Source organism: Phyllobates terribilis, unplaced genomic scaffold (genome assembly GCF_046119375.1).
Source record: "Phyllobates terribilis strain yellow unplaced genomic scaffold, ASM4611937v1 Scaffold_11__3_contigs__length_659146591, whole genome shotgun sequence".
In the NCBI taxonomy this organism is placed as follows: Eukaryota; Metazoa; Chordata; class Amphibia; order Anura; family Dendrobatidae; genus Phyllobates; species Phyllobates terribilis.
In genome coordinates this window covers 531,837,898-531,858,962 of record NW_027362771.1, presented here as the reverse complement: position 1 = coordinate 531,858,962, position 21,065 = coordinate 531,837,898, and the positions used below count along the sequence as shown (strand labels likewise).

The window sequence follows — 21,065 nt, the reverse complement described above, 5'->3', positions numbered from 1 at the left end:
AACTGTAGCCCCTGACATAAGAGCAGCAGAGCCCCTGACACACTAGTCGCTTGCATTTACCACCCTTTTAATCTAAGATAGGTCCAACACATTCTCGCCACAATGGTAAATAAGAAACATTTGGTGCATATGTTATCAAAGACTTTTATTTTATATTCTAATGATTAAAAAAAAACAAAAAAAAAGTTCCCACATAATTATATGTGATTTCACAGATAATTTTTACTCAATCCCTTTACATGACAGATCAGACAGGTGAACACAGACTGAAAACTGTAAGAAAAAAAAAAAATCAATCATACAACAGGACTAAAAAACCCAAAAGGGTATCTGGCCCTGCAGAGGGCAATTACTTCCCACACACCACCCAGCACTTTACCCAAAGGCCCAGAGCATAGTATATACTATAAATGACAGGTGAGATCATGACAGCCATTTTTTCTTATAAGTGATTAGACATTCAGCTTGATAATACTGCCCGAGGCAAGAAAAAGAAACCGCAAAATCCATACAATTATCAGTTGCAATTACAAATCATAATTTTCACAAGTTATGTTAAACCTAGTGAAGATTTCCTTAAAGAGTAAACACATTTTATTTTTTTTTCATAAAATCGATCGTTCACATGAAAAAATATAAAAAGATCTTAAAATCAGAGAATTTTTTTCTCCTCCAGGTCTGATCATTCATTCTCAAAATGTTCAATTCACGGGTAAGAATCTGTCTTTGGTGAACACGGATTACCCCATTGCTGAGATAAGAGATGACAGTTGGTGCTCATAAAGTTCTATGGAGAACTGTAACTGTCACAGCAGAATGTCTGTCGGCCTCTAGCTCCTCCCATCTCCATAGAATGTTATAAGCACCAACTGTCATCTCTGTCAGTAATGGGAAAATCTGTCTTCATTGAAAACTAAAGATTAGTCAAGATGGAGAAAGAAGCAGATTTCTCTGATGAGAAATTACAAAAGTTTCTTATTTTCAGGTGTATTGAGTTATGAAATAAAAATGAAAACAATGGTTACCCATTATAGACATGCTCCACTCAATCAGCTTACAATTCACAGTTCGGTTATAAGACGTTTTTTTCTCTATTCATGACTATAGCTACGTGCAAGCAATGTGATGATGGCTACACAGAGCTCGACTGTTAAGGTGCATTTAGCCTGGACGACAATCCGCGATTGAGCATTTGTAAGAGTGCTTGTTCCCGATTACTGACTCGTGTAATCACGTTGTGGATCACCCGACAAATAAGCAAAAGCTCGTTCGTTGGGTGATCAGATCTTTTACGCTGGCATAAAAACGTATTAAAATCGGCAGCACATCGACCCTTCTAAAAAAAATAAAAAAGGATGTGCTGCTGATAACATGGTGCTGTATGGGGACAGAACGATTGTATTAAAGGGATTTTCCCACTAACAAAGTTAATTTTAATTACAATTTTAATCAATAGATCTTGGAATAATAATAAGTTCCACAATTGGATGTGTTTAAATAAAATGTTCCTGTGCTGAGATAATCTTATAAATGTGCCCCTGCTGTGTACTGTGTAATGGCTGTGTCGGACCGTACAGGGACATGGTTTGATCATACCACAGCTCCTGGGCAGGGGAAAAAGCAAAAAAAGAAGATACAGACTGGACAGCACAGAATCACAAATTATTCTTTCAGGTAAAACATTTCTTAAAAAGCAGGCATGGAAATGTTTTGCCTCACAAAAAGAGTAATTTGTGATCCCATGCTGTGTAATTCTATACTCTCTTTTGCTTCCTCCCCTGCCCAGGAGATGTGGTATGATCAGACCATGCTCCAGCACAGTCAGACACAGCCATTACACAGTACACAGCAGGGGCACATTTATAAGATTATCTCAGCACAGGAACATTTTATTTAAACACATCCAATTGGGGAAGTTATTATTATTCCAAGATCTATTGATTAAAATGAACTTTCGTTCGTGGCAAAACTCCTTTAAGCAATTGGCAGCCTGTGTAAATGGGGGCTGATCGACTGAAATCGGCCTATCCACATGGACCATTAGGTCACACCGCTGTCTGTGTACACGGGAAACCAGCAAGATTTAGAAGTCGCTGTGTAAATGAATAGAGAAAAACAACATAAAATGACTTAAAAACCGACAAAAAAAAAAACAACTAGTAAATCAAAGTTACAGCAATCTTACGCAACTGTTCTTGAGGTGCATTAGTGAAATGCAATAGCAGAATTACACTTTTAGTACAGTTTTGTGACCCGTAAAAACCCTTAAGCTTGTGGGATTTCTCAAGTATATTCTTGAAAGTAGGCATGTGATCAGATTGGTTGTTTGGTATTATACTTTATAATGCGGTAGGGTACATTCACAATGTGGAAGCACACGTCAGGGTGGAAGGGGATTTCCTGACATATACGTCTAAAAGATGCCACTAAATAGCTATACAGCTATAATGGTGCCCACAGACTTCAAATGTTTAAGAAACAAAAGATAGAAAAAGAAAAAAAAAAAAAAGGATGCAAATGCCATACTATGAATCAGCTCCAGACCTTTTACCTGCATAATTGATGATGGATCTATAACTATCCCGTTTTGGGGGTGAATGGAAGCTTTTAGATACATGCCAAGAACTGCACCATCTCTAGCGTATAAGTTGTATCAAGTAATCAATACATATACTGTGGGAAGACACAGGGATGATTCGCTTCGCACAATAATCGGAGAATGACCTACTTTTATTAGTACTGACGATATCATCAGGATTCAGCATTATGGCGCATTTACAGAAGCAGATAATTGGCGAATCAGGGTTCGCATGTAACACTTTCCCGCTTATCATGTACAAAACATGTCAACGGTTATCTGATGACTTTGTATGATTGAATCGTTTATGCTGGCAAATTAAAAAAAAAAAAATCATTGCTATCGGCAGCATATAGCCGATGTAAACGGGAGATGGGCTGCCTACAACATGGCAGTGTATTTGGGGACAGAAAAATCACATCAGCGATGGTTCTGCCCATATTATTGCTTGTCGGCCTGAGTAAGCAGACCAGTAAAGGGGCGCTGGACGATCGCATATAGTCCATCGACACTTGCAGTTTTCGGGTACCATTAGCATTGAAAAATACTTTCCAAACACACTGCAATTCCTATAAGGTTTATTCAGTCTTTTACTGTAAAAATCAAGCCAAGCAGACGGCAATATTGTGTAACACATGGAAAGTCCATAAGATCAGGTGTAGGTATCCAGACAATATTATCTAAGGTATATCCCCAACTCACTGCATCTAATGACCCCTGTGTCATCAAAGTGTAGGATTGACTAATAATAAAGATGAAGCTTTCTGATAACGGACCGTCATAAAAGGCCTTCATACTCATTAAGTAAAAATTAGCGAACCCCACCTATTTCAGCCGGCCATCTGATGTGTATGGAGGCCTCCCAATCCCCCCCCACACACACAGATGACGTTGTAGGAATGAAGGGGGAATTATTTTGTTTTCAAGGGAGACGTCTCGGCTGACGGCCCCATCTGATGTTTATAGTCAGATTGACACATCTGAAAAATGCACGGAAGACAATGGCAGCAAATGCAAGCTCTAAACCGCGCACAAGAGAGGTATCGTTACCGTATGAAAGCAACATCCTGGACATGTGAACAGAGCCTACCTCCGCTGAACCGGTAACACTGGTTGCCATTGTCTTCCCTGCATTTATTTATTTTTTTAATTTTTTGTTTTCTTCTAAAAATCCAGAGAAATTTTGAAGGCTTATAGTTTTATCCTATTGTACAAATTGTAGAATTGTATACTGCGAGCACCACGCTTTTATTTTACTAAATTGTAGAATTATTGGCCCTGCTGTGTAGAAATTTAGGTAGCGTGCAGCCATCTTTAAAGTGGAATGGTGCTCATTGTTCCCAAAGGTAGGACATAATTGTTACTAAAGGGTTATTCTCAACATTGCAAGTTATCATCTAATCACAGGATAAATTGCTAATGGGTGGGGGTCCAACTACTGGAAGCCCCCGATCTAGACAAGACTCTGAAATCCCTCATCGGATCTGCTGGAGAAAACAGAGCACCGTAGTTCATCTCTGGCAGACCCTTAGACAATGAATGGGGCAGTGGCTTTCTTACAGCATATCTCAGGCTTGTTGGGGGTCTGATTGCTGGGATAGGCAATAACTTGTGATGTTGAGAATATCCCTTTAATCTCGTCTTTTATATGAAGGACTCGCAAATAAAAGGTGGAATGTAAAATATATATCAGAAAAGATACAAATCGGAAGAGAACGAGCGGCAGGGGAAGGGATAAAGGAATGAGTGGCAGGGGCATGGATAAGGTATCGAGGGGCAGGGATCAGGGAACGAGGGGCAGTGATCAGGAATCAGGGATCGAGGGGCAGGGATCAGGGATTGAGGGGCAGGGATCAGGGATCAAGGGGCAGGGATCAGGGATCAAGGGGCAGGGATCAGGGATCAAGGGGCAGGGATAAGGGATCAAGGGGCAGGGAGAAGGAGAGAAAAACCCTCCCAGTGTAATTGTGGCACAAAAAGAAATAAGAACAGTAATCGGTCCTTGAACCCTTGAGGTCACTGTTAGGAATGACAGCAGTAAGCACAGTAATAAACCATGGTGGTCACATTATCCTTTGGTCAAATTCCTTGGTCTATTTGAAAGAAAAGAACAGAACAAAAAAAGAAAAATACAAATAAACAGAAGCTCAAGGCTTGTAGGAAGAAATAGGTGACTGTGCCTCACAGCTGGACATACAGAATTACAATAAGTACATTAGGTGTTTCCTATGTGGTTACAGCCCATGGTAATTAACCGTTTCAGTGCAATGGGAGCCTCTCTCTCTATCCCCTCCCCAATCAGCTCATTCCACCAGTTCCACATAGTTGGCGGGGAACATGCCGAAGTGCCCATCGGGTCCGTATCCACGCCACCAGCCATCATCGATCATCTCGATGTGTGTGATAATTTGGTCGGGGTCAAATGAAATCTCTGTATCATCAGCTGTGTAGGAGAAAGAAGAAAATTATTATTTTTTATGTTGCACCAGAGCTTACAATCTTTTAGGAACAGAGAATAAATACGAAAGATTGGAGAAAAGAGTTGGAAGTGGAGACTCTTTAGGTCAGTGGTCTCCAACTTGTGGCTCTCCAGCCATTGCCAAAGAACAACTCTCGCATGTCTGGACGTCCAGAAAAAGTTTTGCAGGAGGTAGGGGAGAGCTGAATGTGATAAACTCAGTGTAGTCTGATAATGTATTTGTAGTCTGTCACCACGGGGATACAAAAGTCCGCATTTATGCTGTAGACACAAAATTATCTTAAATCATATTTTAATGATTATTTTATTTTAGGTGGATTGGGATATTTTTTTTTAATGGCTGGACACTGCACGCCTGGAAAGTTTTCAGCTAGCAGCCGAGTTGTAGAGCCACAGGTTGGAGACAACAGCTTTGGACCCTGGGTATCTGCGGTCACTATTCATTTACAGATTTAGCAATATACTTTATGTAACATCACAGCTACCCATGTACATGTCCTGCTCAGACTGTGGGATATCCACAACATAGGTAATCATTTGATTGCTGGGATTCCAAACCAGATGGACAGCTGTGCACTTTGAAACTCCAACAATCAGCTACTGATCACCTACCCCATTAACCCTAAACTCATGCGGTTTAGAGGACAGTTCCATTAAATATTGGGTAAACAGAAAGCCTAGTTTGTGTATTCATATACCACACGACCATGTTGGGTGTCAGTAGTTGAAGTATTGGTGGAGCTTAGCTGTCAGCAAGCATCATTCCAGCGTAGTTTTTTTAAATGTATAGCAGCAACTAATGCACGTTCCCTGACCCCAGTATTATACTCACCAGCCGCCATCTTCATCTGTTCTTGGCGCCGCTCCGGTCGTCTTCTGCAGGTTGTGACCTACCGGATGGCTCCAGTGTTTGCCGGAGGTCACTACTCAATCTAAGTCTATGAGACCAGAAGGAGGATCTCAGACTGCCACAGAGAGCTCGTGACCGTTACTTCCGATGGTGCCGCGGTACCGGAGCAGCGCCAGAAACAGCTGGGTAAATATTAGGGTCAAGGAACTTACAATAGTTGCACCACTCCAGCGATATGCCATCATTATCAGGGGAGCAGACCAAGGAGACCCTCACTTATCCCAAGAATGAAGGGGAGCATAGATGGTATAGCTACACCTATGATTAGTACTTGTTTCATAGCAAATGTAAAATCTTCCACCCTTGTAATCTATCAGAATTTTTTTCTGTTATAAAGGCAGTCAGTCACCCCTGTCACTAATTTTACCTTTTTATGTTATATTAGAGGATAAGAAGCTGCTATGGCGGCTTGGTTTTGGTCTGATCGCTTAAGAGCTAAGTAGTATGGCATATTAAAGGGGTTGTCAGAGGAAATTGAGGAGTCGGAGGTTTGGCTTACAGACTCCACAGCCCTGGCTGTCTGTATAGCCACGTGCAATTCTCACAAGAAAGAAATACACTTTCAGGTAGCTGCTTTCCGCTCTGAACTGGGGACCTCAATTATATAAACTCAGAATACCCTTAGAAACAGCATAAATTAATACATTTGCCAAGTGCTTGTAAAAACAAGAAACTTTGCTATAAAGCTTGTAAACACTGCACTGAAGCTAAACAAGCAACTTTGCTACAGTGCTTGTAAGCACTGCACTGAAGCTAAACAAGCAACTTTGCTATAGAGCTTGTAAGCGCTGCGCCGAAGATAAGCACGCAACTCTGCTATAGAGCTTGTAAACACTGCACTGAAGCTAAGCAAGCAACTCTGCTATATAGCTTGTAAGCGCTGCACTGAAGCTAAGCAAGCATCTCTGCTATAGAGCTTGTTAGCGCTGCACTGAAGCTAAGCAAGCATCTCTGCTATAGAGCTTGTTAGCGCTGCACTGAAGCCAAGCAAGCATCTCTGCTATAGAGCTTGTTAGCGTTCCACTGAAGCTGGCCGGATCACGGAGTCCAGCCAGATTCCGTGCTACTGCGGTCCTCTGATGCTGCAGAGGCGAAGGTGCCTTATATTCAAGAGCACAGAGTTCTGGCCAGCAGAGAGACCATATTGTTAGCCAGAACTGTCAATCATTTAAGATTGCACCAACCCATAAAAGCATTTTGGTACGCAAAATGGCTGCAGTCTACACAGATCTTGCAAGCTTCCTTGCTGCCTAAACTAATTTTTTTACATACTCAGCAACTGTCCACCAATTTTCAGATTTATGGGATTCTAATTGTGTCAAGCTATTTTCATCTTGCATTGGACTTGCACCACCCTCTGGCAATGGAGGCAGACTCACCCCTGCAGAATGAAGCTGTCAAAAAAAACCTTTAAAAAGGCACATAGAGCATCATAACACTATGGCATTTCTCTGCAACAAGTAGCCTCCTTGTTGACAGTTTCCAGTTTCAACTGATCTCCCAATTACAACGCCAATGTTAAAGAAGCCCTCCCATGAAACTTGTTATGCCGTAAACCTGTGTAGCTGTACATGTAATGTAAGTGTATGTGCCGACGTTTAGTATGTGCAAGCAGATCTTTATTCTGCAAAAGGCTGAGAGTTGGCAGAAAAAATGTTGCAAAAAAAATACGAGCTCTTTTCTTTTCCCCATTTATTTGATTTGGTGAAAAAGCTGCAAAAATGTTGGAACAATTCATATGTTGCAGATTTGAAAAAAAAAAAAAAAAAAAAAAAACACTCTGAAGGTTCAAAAAAAAAGCAGCATGTGCATGAGATTTCAGAAATCTTAATCACTTTGCTGGTACAGTAAAATACTGTGTTTTTACGGGGCATAAAACGCAACTGAACAAGCCCCAAGTGTACGAATATGCTCACAGATCGCCATCTTCCCCGTTTCCAGCACCACACCAGTCCTCTGCCCACTCACGTAATTCTATTCCGACTTGTCGGATCACATTGGTGTTTATGTGTGAGCTGAAAGTCACTTTTACAATGTAAGTATGGCGAATCAGAACGAGGCGTCCGGATTAAATTGTAAAAGCCACGTAGATGTCAGTGTGAGCCGCAGAGTCGGAGTAGCAATCATGTGAGTAAGAAGAGGACCGGAGCAGCGCTGGAAACCAGGGAGGACGGCGATCGGTGAGTATATTGCCGAAATTACATATATATTTACACAGGTATAAAAAGTTTCAGGGGAGTATTTCTTTAATTATGGTTGAGTCTCCCTACAGGTATAGTACTTTGCTGTCGCCCCACTAGTGCTGTGGCCCATCATCTGCATCACTGCTTCTTATAAGATCAGGGCAATAAAATCCCTATGGCATATGATAAAATCAGCAGGATATTATATGACGGTCAGGCACAGTAATCCTCAGCTATGTTTCATGTAACCGCACAGTAGTTTGTGGTTTACTTAGTGCAGGATTAGGAATGTTCTATTTAGTTTGGATACAGGGTATAGCTGTGTATAAGGACTGGGTAACATCCAAGGATAACATTCCACTGCGAGGGGCTCCGAAACGAATCCTTTAACTCTTTGTGTACTCTAGAGCAGGAGACTTTTGCAATAAAAGTAATTTTTCAAAAACTATGGTGGATGAAAATAACTCTTAAAAAGGATTCAGACTGGTTAAAAATAATAACCCAAGTAAAACCCACCCTCATTGGTCCTCCAGCGGTTTTGTTCTTGCACTTACCTGGTCCCAAACTTAACACTACTAACTAGTGACTACCACTTCATTGATTATTTTTTATTAACTGGCCTATGCCCTTTTAAGAATAATTATTGTCGACTGTGATATTAAAGGGGTTGTCCAAGACTTTAACATTGATAGTCTATCCTTAGGACAAGTCATCAATGTCTGGCGGATGTGCAGTACCTGGCCATGGCCACTATACAGTAAATGGAGCTGTGCCGCTCCGTAACTAAGACGTGCTGGCCGCCACTAACAACAGCTGATTGTCCGGGGTGCTGCCATCGATGCTAAAGTCCCAGACAACCCCTTTAAGGGAGGAAAAAAAAAAAAAAGAACAGTTTACAAATGTCCTACTAAAAGAATTTCCAATTAATAGAGAATACTAACACACTAAGAATCCCGATAAAATAGCTAGAAAGCGACTTATCCTAGAAGGCTCAACTCATCCTTGCATGGTACTGACAACATAGTTTTCAGTGGAGGCACTACAGGGAAAATGAGAACTTTTTGCAATGGTTTTCCCTCCAAATGCAGTTGATCACTGATCAGTATCATTGGAAAATCTCCCAAAAATGTATTTTCCAATGTAGACAACTGCTTTAAAAAGGAGTGTTCCCGACTTAGATATTATAACATGTACAGTTTCCAATACCCTTTAGACCACTTATTTGGAGAATGTGGATCCTGGAGAATGAGTGGAAAGGTACCTATGTGAGCATCTAACTCTTAACTTTCATAAGGGAGTGAATGGGAATGTGTCATCAGGAAATAGAAAAGAAAAATTAAAAATCGTGCTTTCATGTTAAATATATATATAATAAATATTAGAAAAAATATGTATGTATATATATATATATATATATATATATATATATATATATATATATATATATATATATATACACACATACATACATACATATATATATACATACATACACATATATATACATACACACACAGTAAAGAACAAAAGTTTGGACACACCTCATTTAAAGATTTTTCTGTATTTTCATGACTATGAAAATTGTACTTTCACAATTCATAGTTTTGATGCCTTCAGTAACACATGTGGAATTATATACTTAACAAAAAAGTGTGAAACAACTGAAAATATGTCTTATATTCTAGGTTCTTCAAAGTAGCCACCTTTTGCTTTGATGACTGCTTTGCACACTCTTGGCATTCTCTTGATGAGCTTCAAGAGGTAGTCACCGGAAATGGTCTTCCAACAATCTTGAAGGAGTTCCCAGAGATGCTTAGCACTTCTTGGCCCTTTTGCCTTCACTCTGCGGTCCAGCTCACCCCAAACCATCTCGATTGGGTTCAGGTCTGGTGACTGTGGAGGCCAGGTCATCTGGCGTAGCACCCCATCACTCTCCTTCTTGGTCAAATAGCCCTTACACAGCCTGGAGGTGTGTTTGGGGTCATTGTCCTGTTGAAAAATAAATGATGGTCCAACTAAATGCACACCGGATGGAATAGCATCCCGCTGCAAGATGCTGTGGTAGCCATGCTGGTTCAGTAAGTCTTCAATTTTGAATAAATTCACAACAGTGTCACCAGCAAAGCACCCCCACACCATCACACCTCCTCCTCCATGCTTCACGGTGGGAACCAGGCATGTAGAGTCCATCCGTTCACCTTTTCTGCGTCGCACAAAGACACGGTGGTTGGAACCAAAGATCTCAAATTTGGACTCATCAGACCAAAGCACAGATTTTCACTGGTCTAATGTCCATTCCTTGTGTTCTTTAGCCCAAACAAGTCTCTTCTGCTTGTTGCCTGTCTTTAGCAGTGGTTTCCTAGCAGCTATTTTACCATGAAGGCCTGCTGCACAAAGTCTCCTCTTAACAGTTGTTGAAGAGATGTGTCTGCTGCTAGAACTCTGTGTGGCATTGACCTGGTCTCTAATCTGAGCTGCGGTTAACCTGCGATTTCTGAGGCTGGTGACTCGGATAAACTTATCCTCAGAAGCAGAGGTGACTCTTGGTCTTCCTTTCCTGGGGCGGACCTCATGTGAGCCAGTTTCTTTGTAACGCTTGATGGTTTTTGCAACTGCACTTAGGGACACTTTCAAAGTTTTCCCAATTTTTCGGACTGACTGACCTTTATTTCTTAAAGTAATGATGGCCACTCGTTTTCTTTACTTAGAATTTATATTATGGCAAGAAAAAAGCAGCTAACAGTCTATTCAGTAGGACTATCAGCTGTGTATCCACCTGACTTCTGCACAACACAACTGATAGTCCCAACCCCATTTATAAGGCAAGAAATCCCACTTATTAAACCTGACAGGGCACACCTGTGAAGTGAAAACCATTTCCGGTGACTACCTCTTGAAGCTCATCAAGAGAATGCCAAGAGTGTGCAAAGCAGCCATCAAAGCAAAAGGTGGCTACTTTGAAGAACCTAGAATATAAGACATATTTTCAGTTGTTTCACACTTTTTTGTTAAGTATATAATTCCACATGTGTTAATTCATAGTTTTGATGCCTTCAGTGTGAATGTACAATTTTCATAGTCATGAAAATACAGAAAAATCTTTAAATGAGAAGGTGTGTCCAAACTTTTGGTCTGTACTGATATATATAGATAGATAGATAGATAGATAGATAGATAGATATAGTTTGTAACATCTTGTATAAGCTTTTATTAGACTCCTTCTGCTATTCTTCACATGAACAAATATCAATAGACCCTGTTTGTTTGCATTGGAGCATTATCCGAGCATGCTCTCAGTAAAGGTTACTGTGAAGTGAGCTGTGACATCCCCTATTGTGAATGGTGGATCCTGCCGTTGTCAGCTGTATATAGAAGTGTTACCTTTCATTTTAACCCTGTCTGTGACAATGAGTTTTCTGAAAAGTGTTCTGTATAGAACAGGAAGAGAAAGTCTAGTATTAAGCTTAGTGGCCTGTGTGAATTCTGTAACATTTCTGTGTTTTAATTGTGATAATTAAAAAAAAAAAAAATTTAACGTATTTTTTTTTAATACATTTAACATAAAAACCTGATTTATACAAAATGTCATTTTCTGAGGACACATTATCTTTAGGGAAAAAGCTTAACATATTTACTTCACTGTTCATATATCTCCCATAATGAGTAAAAAAAAAAAACAACATTCTCCGTCTGGACGCAGCAGCCGTTCTTCACATAGACGTGGGTCACAGAGATGGGACTCGCATCTATCAGACATTTAAAGAATATCCTGTGCATAAACCATGAATGTTTGCAATTCCCCCTTCATTCCTTTCAGCCTTTTGTACCTTGACCTGCAGACTTGTACATACAGGTTAGTCGGGATGTGCTGCCTGATATCTTCACTAGTCTGGTGGTGATCCGTAGCAATAATGTAGAGAATACAGTAATACCAATGTGCTAATATACAGAAATATTGCATATTCCCTATATATGCCTCATAATTTGTTTTCTAATCATCATATTTGTGGATAAAACAAGAAGCCGCTTCTATGGAGAGACCGTGACTTCACCACGGCCTCCCTGCGCTACACATATAAGACACTTGTAGACATCTCTGACCTCCCCAAGAACAAGAGGTGGGTTTTACTTCAATGCCTGACCCCTCTGACAGGTGGATCAAAGTATTGGGCATGTAGTAATCCACATGGACACCATAACCTGGTTGGATTGCAGCGATATTTTATTATTTTTGGCAATCACCAAATTTGGTAAACATCAGCAAGTTTGTCATCTTGATAAACTCATTACCGGATCATAAAATGACAGATTACTCATCACACAGGATTTCCTCCACCAACAGACACATCTGGTGTCCTAGATTAACTCCTCGCTGCGTTACCATTAGTGTCACTATATCATCATAGGAAATAGCTGATAATTTTCCCACAATCAAGATGCTCAAGTGTCTTATAAATTCATCCATAGCCTCGTCACCAAAGGTTTTCTCCACTTTTTAGCCTCCGGCACCTAATAAAAGGGTTATCTAATGTTATAAAGGTCTGGCATATAATCATTTTATGACCGGTGGGGGGGGGTCCGACTGATTGTATCCCCCATCACTTCTGCTGTCCCATTCAAGTAAATAGGGTTGACTGCAGTTCGCAGCACAGCCGGATGGCAGGGAGCGCAGCTGTGCAGGGAGCAGGATGCAGTGCAGCACCTGCACTACGTTCTCCATACGGCTTCTATATATTTCTGCATTGGTCGGGGGAACAGACATAAGAACCAATAGTGCCAACCTGCAAAAATGGCTTAAATAAGTTACATTTCTTCTCTGGCACAGTACTGACGGCAGCTTATGGTCTGCATTACGCATATACTAGTTCTCAGATATATTGCATTCAATAGCAACATAAGATGGCTGCAGCTATACTTTGTAATGGAACATGTTAAATGGATCGTCTCATCCTCATTAATTGGTTAAATTACAAAGTGCTTGTAAAAACTAGGGCTGTGGAGTCGGAGTACATTTTGGTGGAGTCGGTATAAAATGGACCGACTACTAAAATATAGCATAAAATCTGTACAGTAGTTCAGTGCAGGATGCGCTGTAAAATGTTTTCCTAACAATTTAGGAAAGTTATTAAATGCCTGTTCTGTTCCTGATCTAAGGATTTAAGGTTTTAGTTGACATGTATCTGTGCTGCACTTTATCTACACGCTCAGTAGTGAGGCAGTGCTGTGGAGTTGGGAGTAAGGGAAGTTGATGAGTCGGAGGTTTGGCTTACCGATTCTACAGCCCTGGTAAAAACAAGCAACTATGAAATTTGCCTCTACGAATTTTCTAGTATGCGGATCTTTGCCTAGGTTACCGGCCGCCCTCCAGTGTCAGAATGAATGGTTATTTTGACAAGGAGTAGACGCTTACAAGCTCTTTGCTTTTCAGCTTGCAATAGTCGCTCTGAAGGTAGATGCATTGCTGGATCCAACCAACCTCAGTCACCCTGCACTTGCCCTAGAGGGAGCGCCCAGTATGGACCAGGGCACAACCAAGTCACTGGTCCGAAGAGTTAATCTTCAGGAGCGCACCGTGCCCCAGCAGACAAGAAACCTAAAGCAGGATAGCAGTCTGCTACTGATGAAAGAAGAGGAGACAAATCCTTTAAAACACTATGGTTGTAATATCAATGATCCATTCCTTCCTGGGGTGCAGGAGTGGGGCAGAAATGTTATTAAGGATATTTCATCACATCCCATCTAATGGCAGTTTCTGACTATATAACATTGTACATCTAAGAATAAATATGGGGATATGGCTGTTATATAGACAGTTCATTCTGACACTGGTGGGTGGCCAGTAACTTAGGCAAAGATCTGCACATTACACAATGAAAAATTCCAATGAAAAGTTTGTAGAGGCAAATTGCAAAGTTGCTTTTTGTTTTTTAATCAGGGCTGTGCAGTTGGTAAGCCAAACCTCCGACTCCTCAATTTCCCTGACTTCCAACTCCACAGCACTGCCTCACTACTGAGCATGTACAGTCATGGCCAAAAGTTTTGAGAATGACACCAAAATTATATTTTCACATGATCTGCTGGCCTCTGGTTTTTATTAGTGTTTGTCTGATGTTTATATCACATACAGAAATATAATTGCAATCATATTATGAGTACCAATAGGTTATATTGACAGTTAGAATGAGTTAATGCAGCAAGTCAATATTTGCAGTGTTGCCCCTTCTTCTTCAAGACCTCTGTAATTCTCCCTGGCATGCTCTCAATCAACTTTTGGACCAAATCCTGACTGATAGCAGTCCATTCTTGCATAATCAATGCTTGCATTTTGCCAGAATTTGTTGGTTTTTGTTTGTCCACCCATCTCTTGATGATTGACCACAAGTTCTCAATGGGATTAAGATCTGGGGAGTTTCCAGGCCATGGACCCAAAATCTCTATGTTTTGTTCCATGAGCCATTTAGTTATCACTTTTGCTTTATGGCAAGGTGCTATATCATACTGGAAAAGGCATTGTTGGGCGCCAAACTGCTCTTGGACGGTTGGGAGAAGTTGCTCTTGGAGGACATTCTGGTATCATTCTTTATTCATGGCTGTGTTTTTAGGCAAGACTGTGAGTGAGCCGATTCCCTTGGCTGAGAAGCAAGCCCAGACATGAATAGTTTCAGGATGCTTTACAGTTGGCATGAGACAAGACTGGTGGTAGCGCTCACCTCTTCTTCTCCGAATAAGCTGTTTTCCAGATGTCCCAAACAATCGAAAAGGGGATTCATCAGAGAAAATGACTTTGCCCCAGTCCTCAGCAGTCCACTCCCTGTACCTTTTGCAGAATATCAGCCGGTCCCTGATGTTTTTTCTGGAGAGAAGTGGCTTCTTTGCTGCCCTCCTTGAAACCAGCCCTTGCTCAAAGAGTCTCCGCCTCACAGTGCGTGCAGAAGCACTCACACCAGCCTGCTGCCATTCCTGAGCAAGCTCGGCACTGCTGGTAGTCCGATCCCGCAGCTGAAACAGTTTTAAGATACGGTCCTGGCGCTTGCTGGTCTTTCTTGGGCGCCCTGGAGCCTTTTTGACAACAATGGAAGCTCTCTCCTTGAAGTTCTTGATGATGCGATAGATTGTTGACTGAGGTGCAATCTTTGTAGCTGCGATACTCTTCCCTGTTAGGCCATTTTTGTGCAGTGCAATGATGGCTGCACGTGTTTCTTTAGAGATAACCATGGTTAACTGAAGAGAAACAAAGATACCAAGAACCAGCCTCCTTTTAAAGTGTCCAGTGATGTCATTCTTACTTAATCATGACAGATTGATCGCCAGCCCTGTCCTCATCAACACCCACACCTGTGTTAATGGATCAATCACTAAAACGATGTTAGCTGCTCCTTTTAAGGCAGGACTGCAATGATGTTGAAATGTGTTTTGGGGGTTAAAGTTCATTTTCTGGGCAAATATTGACTTTGCAAGTACAGTAATTGCTGTTCACTCTTTGACATTCAGGAGTATATGCAAATTGCCATTACAAAAAATGAAGCAGTAAACTTTGGAAAAATTACTATTTGTCTCATTCTCAATACTTTTGGCCTTGACTGTACATAAAGTGCAGCACAGATTCATCTCAACTAAAAGCCGAGATCCTTAGATCAGGAGTAGACAAGCTAAGAGAATAGTAATAGCTTGGATGGATACAGCACGTATTCTCCTGCAGTTAGTCAGCACTGTGTATTTTGGGATTTTCGATGAGACCGCACTCACCAGCTTGGTAGTCGTACAGCGCTCTAGCACATAGACCTCTGTCTTCATCCAATCCAGTGTCATAGACGGCCTCGTCCTGCTGCTCCTGACGTAAGAGAAGAGGAGCATTAGTGACGGCACCACATAGTCCAGTACTACACTGGAGAAAGCTCTTACCCCAGAATCCACCGGAGCAGCCTCTTCATACACAGCGTGGTCTTCTGGGGGCTCCTGGTACAAATCCTCTTCCTCCTCGTGGCGATATGAAGACACTGGCTCTGCTGAGATACACACACCCTCCACATGAGCTGACGAGGGTCATATCTGCCGGCTGCAAATACTGTTGGTTACATATGTGTACCTTTCACAGTAATAACGGGTTCTGGAGGTGCATGAGGTACAGGGGCAACAGGAGACTTGGGGGGTGTCAGAGGGGCACGAAAGACGGGGGATGAAGGGGGTTCTTGAACACGATTTACAGGGGATGATGGAGGAGACTCTGGCTCAGGCTGACTGGTCGACTTCTGCAGGAAGGGACTGCGCAACCTTCCTGAAAACACACACCATGAGACAGAAAAAGACATACTCCATGATGCAACAGAAAACAAAGTGAGGGAGAGACGGCAGAAGAGCATGACATGTCTCCATTATCACATTCGGTAGGTACTCACCAGGCTGGGTGCTCGCAGTTGGGGCACTAGGCATTGAGCGCTCTTTCTGTAGGAACATCTCTCGTGCGTTTGTGGACCTCTGGGCAGCGGAGTCCTAGAAAATACATTAGGGTTGTGACCTGTATTTTGTAAGTAATGAGAGGAGGGGGTTTTTATATGAAAGTTATTCACTAATGCCCTTGTATCTTCAATTTCGAACTGTTATTTAGGTGCTTGATCTATCCCCACGCACTACCGCCAATGAATGTCCAACCAACTCCAGGGTGCCTTGTCCTCTCATTCAACATATGCACTAATGTCAAGAGATCTACATGTAAAGTCAAAATGCAGATGTTTAATCGGCCATGGTCGGGCCGGGGCCAGTGTCAATTGGTACAGTTGAGGAACAAAACAGAGGCTCAGAAATCAGGGGTAAAAGCACCAGGTAAGAGAATAAAAGGGCCTTTCCATTTACCAAATGGTGCAAAAGACAGCGTTTTTTTTTTTTTGGGGGGGGGGGGGGTTAGCCTTCATGATCAGGCCATTTTCTGTTCGTTCATTTTAGTATTTTTTCCTCCCCTTCTTCCCAGAGCCACAACATTTTTATTTTTCTGTAAATGTAGCCGCATGAGAGCTGGTTTTCTGCAGGGCGAGTTATACTTTTGAATGGCACCATTGATTTTACTATACAGTGTACTGGAAAATAGAAAAAAAAAATCCATCCAAAAAAAAAAAAAAATGCAATTCCACAATTTATTTTTATTTTTTTTTTTATTTACCATGTTCAGTATATGGTAAAACTGACCTGGCAATATGATTCCCCAGGTCAGTATGAGTATTCAGATACCAAACATGTCTAGTTTATTTTTTAGTTAAAACGGTGAAAAAAAATTTGAAATTCGTATGATTTTTTTTTTTTTTTTTTTAAGTTTATCGTCATTTTGCGAGACCCGTAGCGTTCTCACTTTTCAGTATCTGGGGCCGGGTGAGGGTTTATTTTTTGCGCCCTGAGCTAACTTTTTTTATTGATAAAATTCTGGGGTAGATATGATGTTTTGATCGCCTCTTATTGCAATGTTGCAGCGGCCAAAAAAAACGAGCAATTCTGGCATTAGGATTTTTTTTTCTCGTTATGCCATTTGCCAACTGGATTAATTTACTTTATATTTTGATAGATCGGGTATTTGTGAATGCAGCAATACCAAATGTGTATTTTTTTTTATAATTTTATTTTTTCAATTGGGTGATTTGAATTTGTTTGTTTTTTCATATTTTTAAAAACATTATTTTTTTTTTCACTTTTTACTTTATTTAATAGTCCCCTTAGAAGACTTGAAGCAGTGATCGTCCGATCGCCTATGCTATAGATGGCAGTGCTACAGCTTAATGATGCCGGATGTCGGAGCCCCAACAATCTAATAATTGTTATGTGCTCCGATGATGGGATGTAAACAGTGAACAGAGATGCAGCAGCACAACTCTCTTCAAGGTGTAGTAGCCGTCCTCAGGCGCTGCAGTTCAGACCTATTGTATTGAATAGGAGCTGATTTGCAATACCAGGGAACGGTCACTACACAGGTACAGAGTTGTTGCGTTCCGGCTACATCACTGGAGCAGAGAACAGCTGATTGGTGCTACCGGGTGCCGAACTCCAATCTGATATTGATGACCTATTCTAGGAATAGAAAACCCCTTTAACTCTTTGCAGCACTTCACTGTATTATTGCATATAACTCCATTGTTGCACACTCACCCGATCTTTTTTATCTGCTTCTTGCTGTTGCCTCCTGTATGGGAGTAAATAAAATGTAATAAGGTCATTTTCCATTTGGGCAACGGTGTCCAACCTGGCTGTGGCTAAACAACGATTGCTATCTGCCACTCTAACCTGTGGGCATCTATCTCTCCGGCCCTTTCCTTAAATCTTCTTTCCCTGGCCTCGGCCTCCTTCTGCTCCCTCTCTTTGCGCTCCTTATCCAATCTCTCCCTCTCCAGGTTTGCTCTCTTCTGCTCGTCCAGTCTGCGCTCCTCTTCATCTTTCTGTGTAGAGTGAATGACCAGTGGGTTATGCCAGCAAAGCCACCATCAAGCTGCCACTTTGACCCTCCTCACCTCTGCCTTGGCCCAGAAGTTTTCCTTTCCAACGCGTTTTATTTCAGACATTGCATTCGTTTTCTGGTATACAGAGCCCTGTGAGTGAAACATCAGTGTCACACAAGTCGTCTTCTTTATTATCACTCCTGACACCCCTAGAAGCCGACTTCTGCTTCTGAAGACTCAGCCCCATCTGCACCATCTCTGACCAGTAGGGTCTCCTCACCACTGGGCCCTGGGGAGCATCGCTGCCTCTGCTGGTCTCCTTATGGAAGTTGTAATTGGCTCCAGAAGCTTTGGCGACCTTCTCCATGATAGAGTCTGGCTCTACGTCCTCATCAGCGCGGGCATTAATAGTCACGTGGGCGCCCTGGAACAAGACAAATATTATACCGAGGAGCCACCTGGTCATCAGAAGACATACAGGTATCTCGATGTTGGCAATCCTCATTGAGAGAGACTTTACCTAGGACAATGTTGACATTTTGGATAAAACACAAATAAAATATGAATGACAAAATTTAAAAAAAAAAAAAATTATATTATAACCTTAAAACCGTAAAAATTAGAGACTGGACAAGTTGTTAAAATTCATCACAGCACTTTACACTAATGGGCGTCTTTACCAAATGTTCTATTAGTGTAAAAAATGCATTGTATGTTTATGTCTACATGCAGCTACCATCACATATTTGCCAAAACATAGCGGTTATCCAGGAATTTTGTTTTATTATGGGCCTAAAGAACAGAGCCAACTACCTACCTGCTGTACACGATGTTGGGTCACTGACCAGAGCAGCTCTTCCCCTTCCTGGCTGCTCTGTCGACAGGGAGTGACTGCAGACGTCATGCTGACTGATAGCCAGCTCCCCGCAATTAGGCAGCGGGGAACCGGCTGCCAATCAGCATGACGTCAGTAGTCACGCCCTGTACACAAAGCAGAGCGGGACAGAAGCTGCTACTCTGTGGACGTGACGTCAGCGGAAGCTGCTGAACCTCCGGCAGCTGCAGTCTGAGACCACTTTGTGCCGGCAGAGATCAGCACTGGCCCAACAGACAGGCACAGTAGGTAGCAATTACCTGCTTATTAGTGGTTAAAAAAAAAAAAAAAAGTCCTGGATAAACCCTATAAAAAAAAAAAAAAAAAAAAAGTCTCCATCATCCAGGTGCTGTAAATAGATGGCATATTTCATTGACAAAACTCGTTTTTATGTTCCCCATCACAACTTGGGTTACTGGAGGTTGTACCAACATGCTGAGATTGGTAAGAGGGGTGATAAAACATGAAGAAAAATTCCGGTACTGAGTCATTGCAGATCCTACAGAGGAGACGTGATCGTAATTGCTGTAATGTACGGGAGATGTGATTTACCTAAAAATATTCTAATGACAGATACAGTACGCATGTCAATTAGTCAATTATCTCTTCCGCATAAGCAGCTAAGTATTAACATTTCACTTATCTCCAATTGTTCCACTCAGTACAACCCAGCCTTCTGCAAATATTAGAACTTCACTCTACTGTTGTTAACCAATGGTGTACTGATTAGGCCACACTTTGTTTCCTGAGAGTTTTGGAGCCTGGTAATAAATTATACCAAGGGAAGAAGGTGTCGGCTGCCCATTTCTCCAGCAGCAGCTGCCACTATGCAATAGTGAATGTGCCCATTCAATCACACATACGCTCACACTACTAGAGTATTGGGACACACGTCTTAATCATTGAATTCAGGTTTTTCTTTCAGGCCCATCGCCCCGATGTCTAACCCCCGGCCCCCCGCCATGCTGTCTGCCTTTATTAACATGTGACAGAATGGCTGGTGGTAAAGATATCACTGATACCAGCACGGTCCTTTTATAGGAGCACCCGAGGTAACAAGTCAGATCATGACATTTCTGCTTTGCACACTCTTGGCATTCTCTTGATGAGCTTCAAGAGGTAGTCACTGGAAATGGTCTTCCAACAATCTTGAAGGAGTTCCCAGAGATGGTTAGCACTTGTTGGCCCTTTTGCCTTCACTCTGCGGTCCAGCTCACCCCAAACCATCTCGATTGGGTTCAGGTCTGGTGACTGTGGAGGCCAGGTCATCTGGCGTAGCACCCCATCACTCTCCTTCTTGGTCAAATAGCCCTTACACAGCCTGGAGATGTGTTTGGGGTCATTGTCCTGTTGAAAAATAAATGATGGTCCAACTAAACGCAAACTGGATGGAATAGCATGCCGCTGCAAGATGCTGTGGTAGCCATGCTGGTTCAGTATGCCTTCAATTTTGAATAAATCCCCAACAGTGTCACCAGTAAAGCACCCCCACACCATCACACCTCCTCCTCCAGGCTTCACGGTGGGAACCAGGCATGTAGAGTCCATCCGTTCACCTTTTCTGCGTCGCACAAAGACACGGTGGATGGAACCAAAGATCTCAAATTTGGACTCATCAGACCAAAG

The 21,065-nt window shown here is 41.8% G+C and overlaps 1 protein-coding gene across 6 annotated transcripts in view; it reads right to left on the bottom strand.

Moving 5' to 3' along the window:
- Positions 1 to 119: 119 nt before the first annotated feature.
- DBNL (drebrin like) overlaps positions 120 to 21,065 on the bottom strand; it is a 39,970-nt gene continuing 19,024 nt past the window's right edge. The window contains exons 1-10 of one of the 6 annotated variants that reach the window (XM_073653755.1): positions 19,383 to 19,491; positions 18,846 to 18,989; positions 18,638 to 18,715; positions 18,414 to 18,565; positions 18,279 to 18,312; positions 16,547 to 16,640; positions 16,237 to 16,425; positions 16,053 to 16,156; positions 15,897 to 15,981; positions 120 to 5,021 (exon numbers count right to left, since the gene is read on the bottom strand). In XM_073653755.1, coding sequence (XP_073509856.1) covers positions 4,882 to 5,021; positions 15,897 to 15,981; positions 16,053 to 16,156; positions 16,237 to 16,425; positions 16,547 to 16,640; positions 18,279 to 18,312; positions 18,414 to 18,565; positions 18,638 to 18,715; positions 18,846 to 18,989; positions 19,383 to 19,469 — 1,107 coding nt within the window. In that variant the 5' untranslated portion in view covers positions 19,470 to 19,491 and the 3' untranslated portion in view covers positions 120 to 4,881. Of the gene's footprint in view, positions 5,022 to 12,842; positions 12,932 to 15,896; positions 15,982 to 16,052; positions 16,157 to 16,236; positions 16,426 to 16,546; positions 16,641 to 18,278; positions 18,313 to 18,413; positions 18,566 to 18,637; positions 18,716 to 18,845; positions 18,990 to 19,382; positions 19,492 to 21,065 lie in introns of those variants that run through there. The other 5 variants (XM_073653750.1, XM_073653751.1, XM_073653752.1 and 2 more) reach the window with 5 other exon arrangements.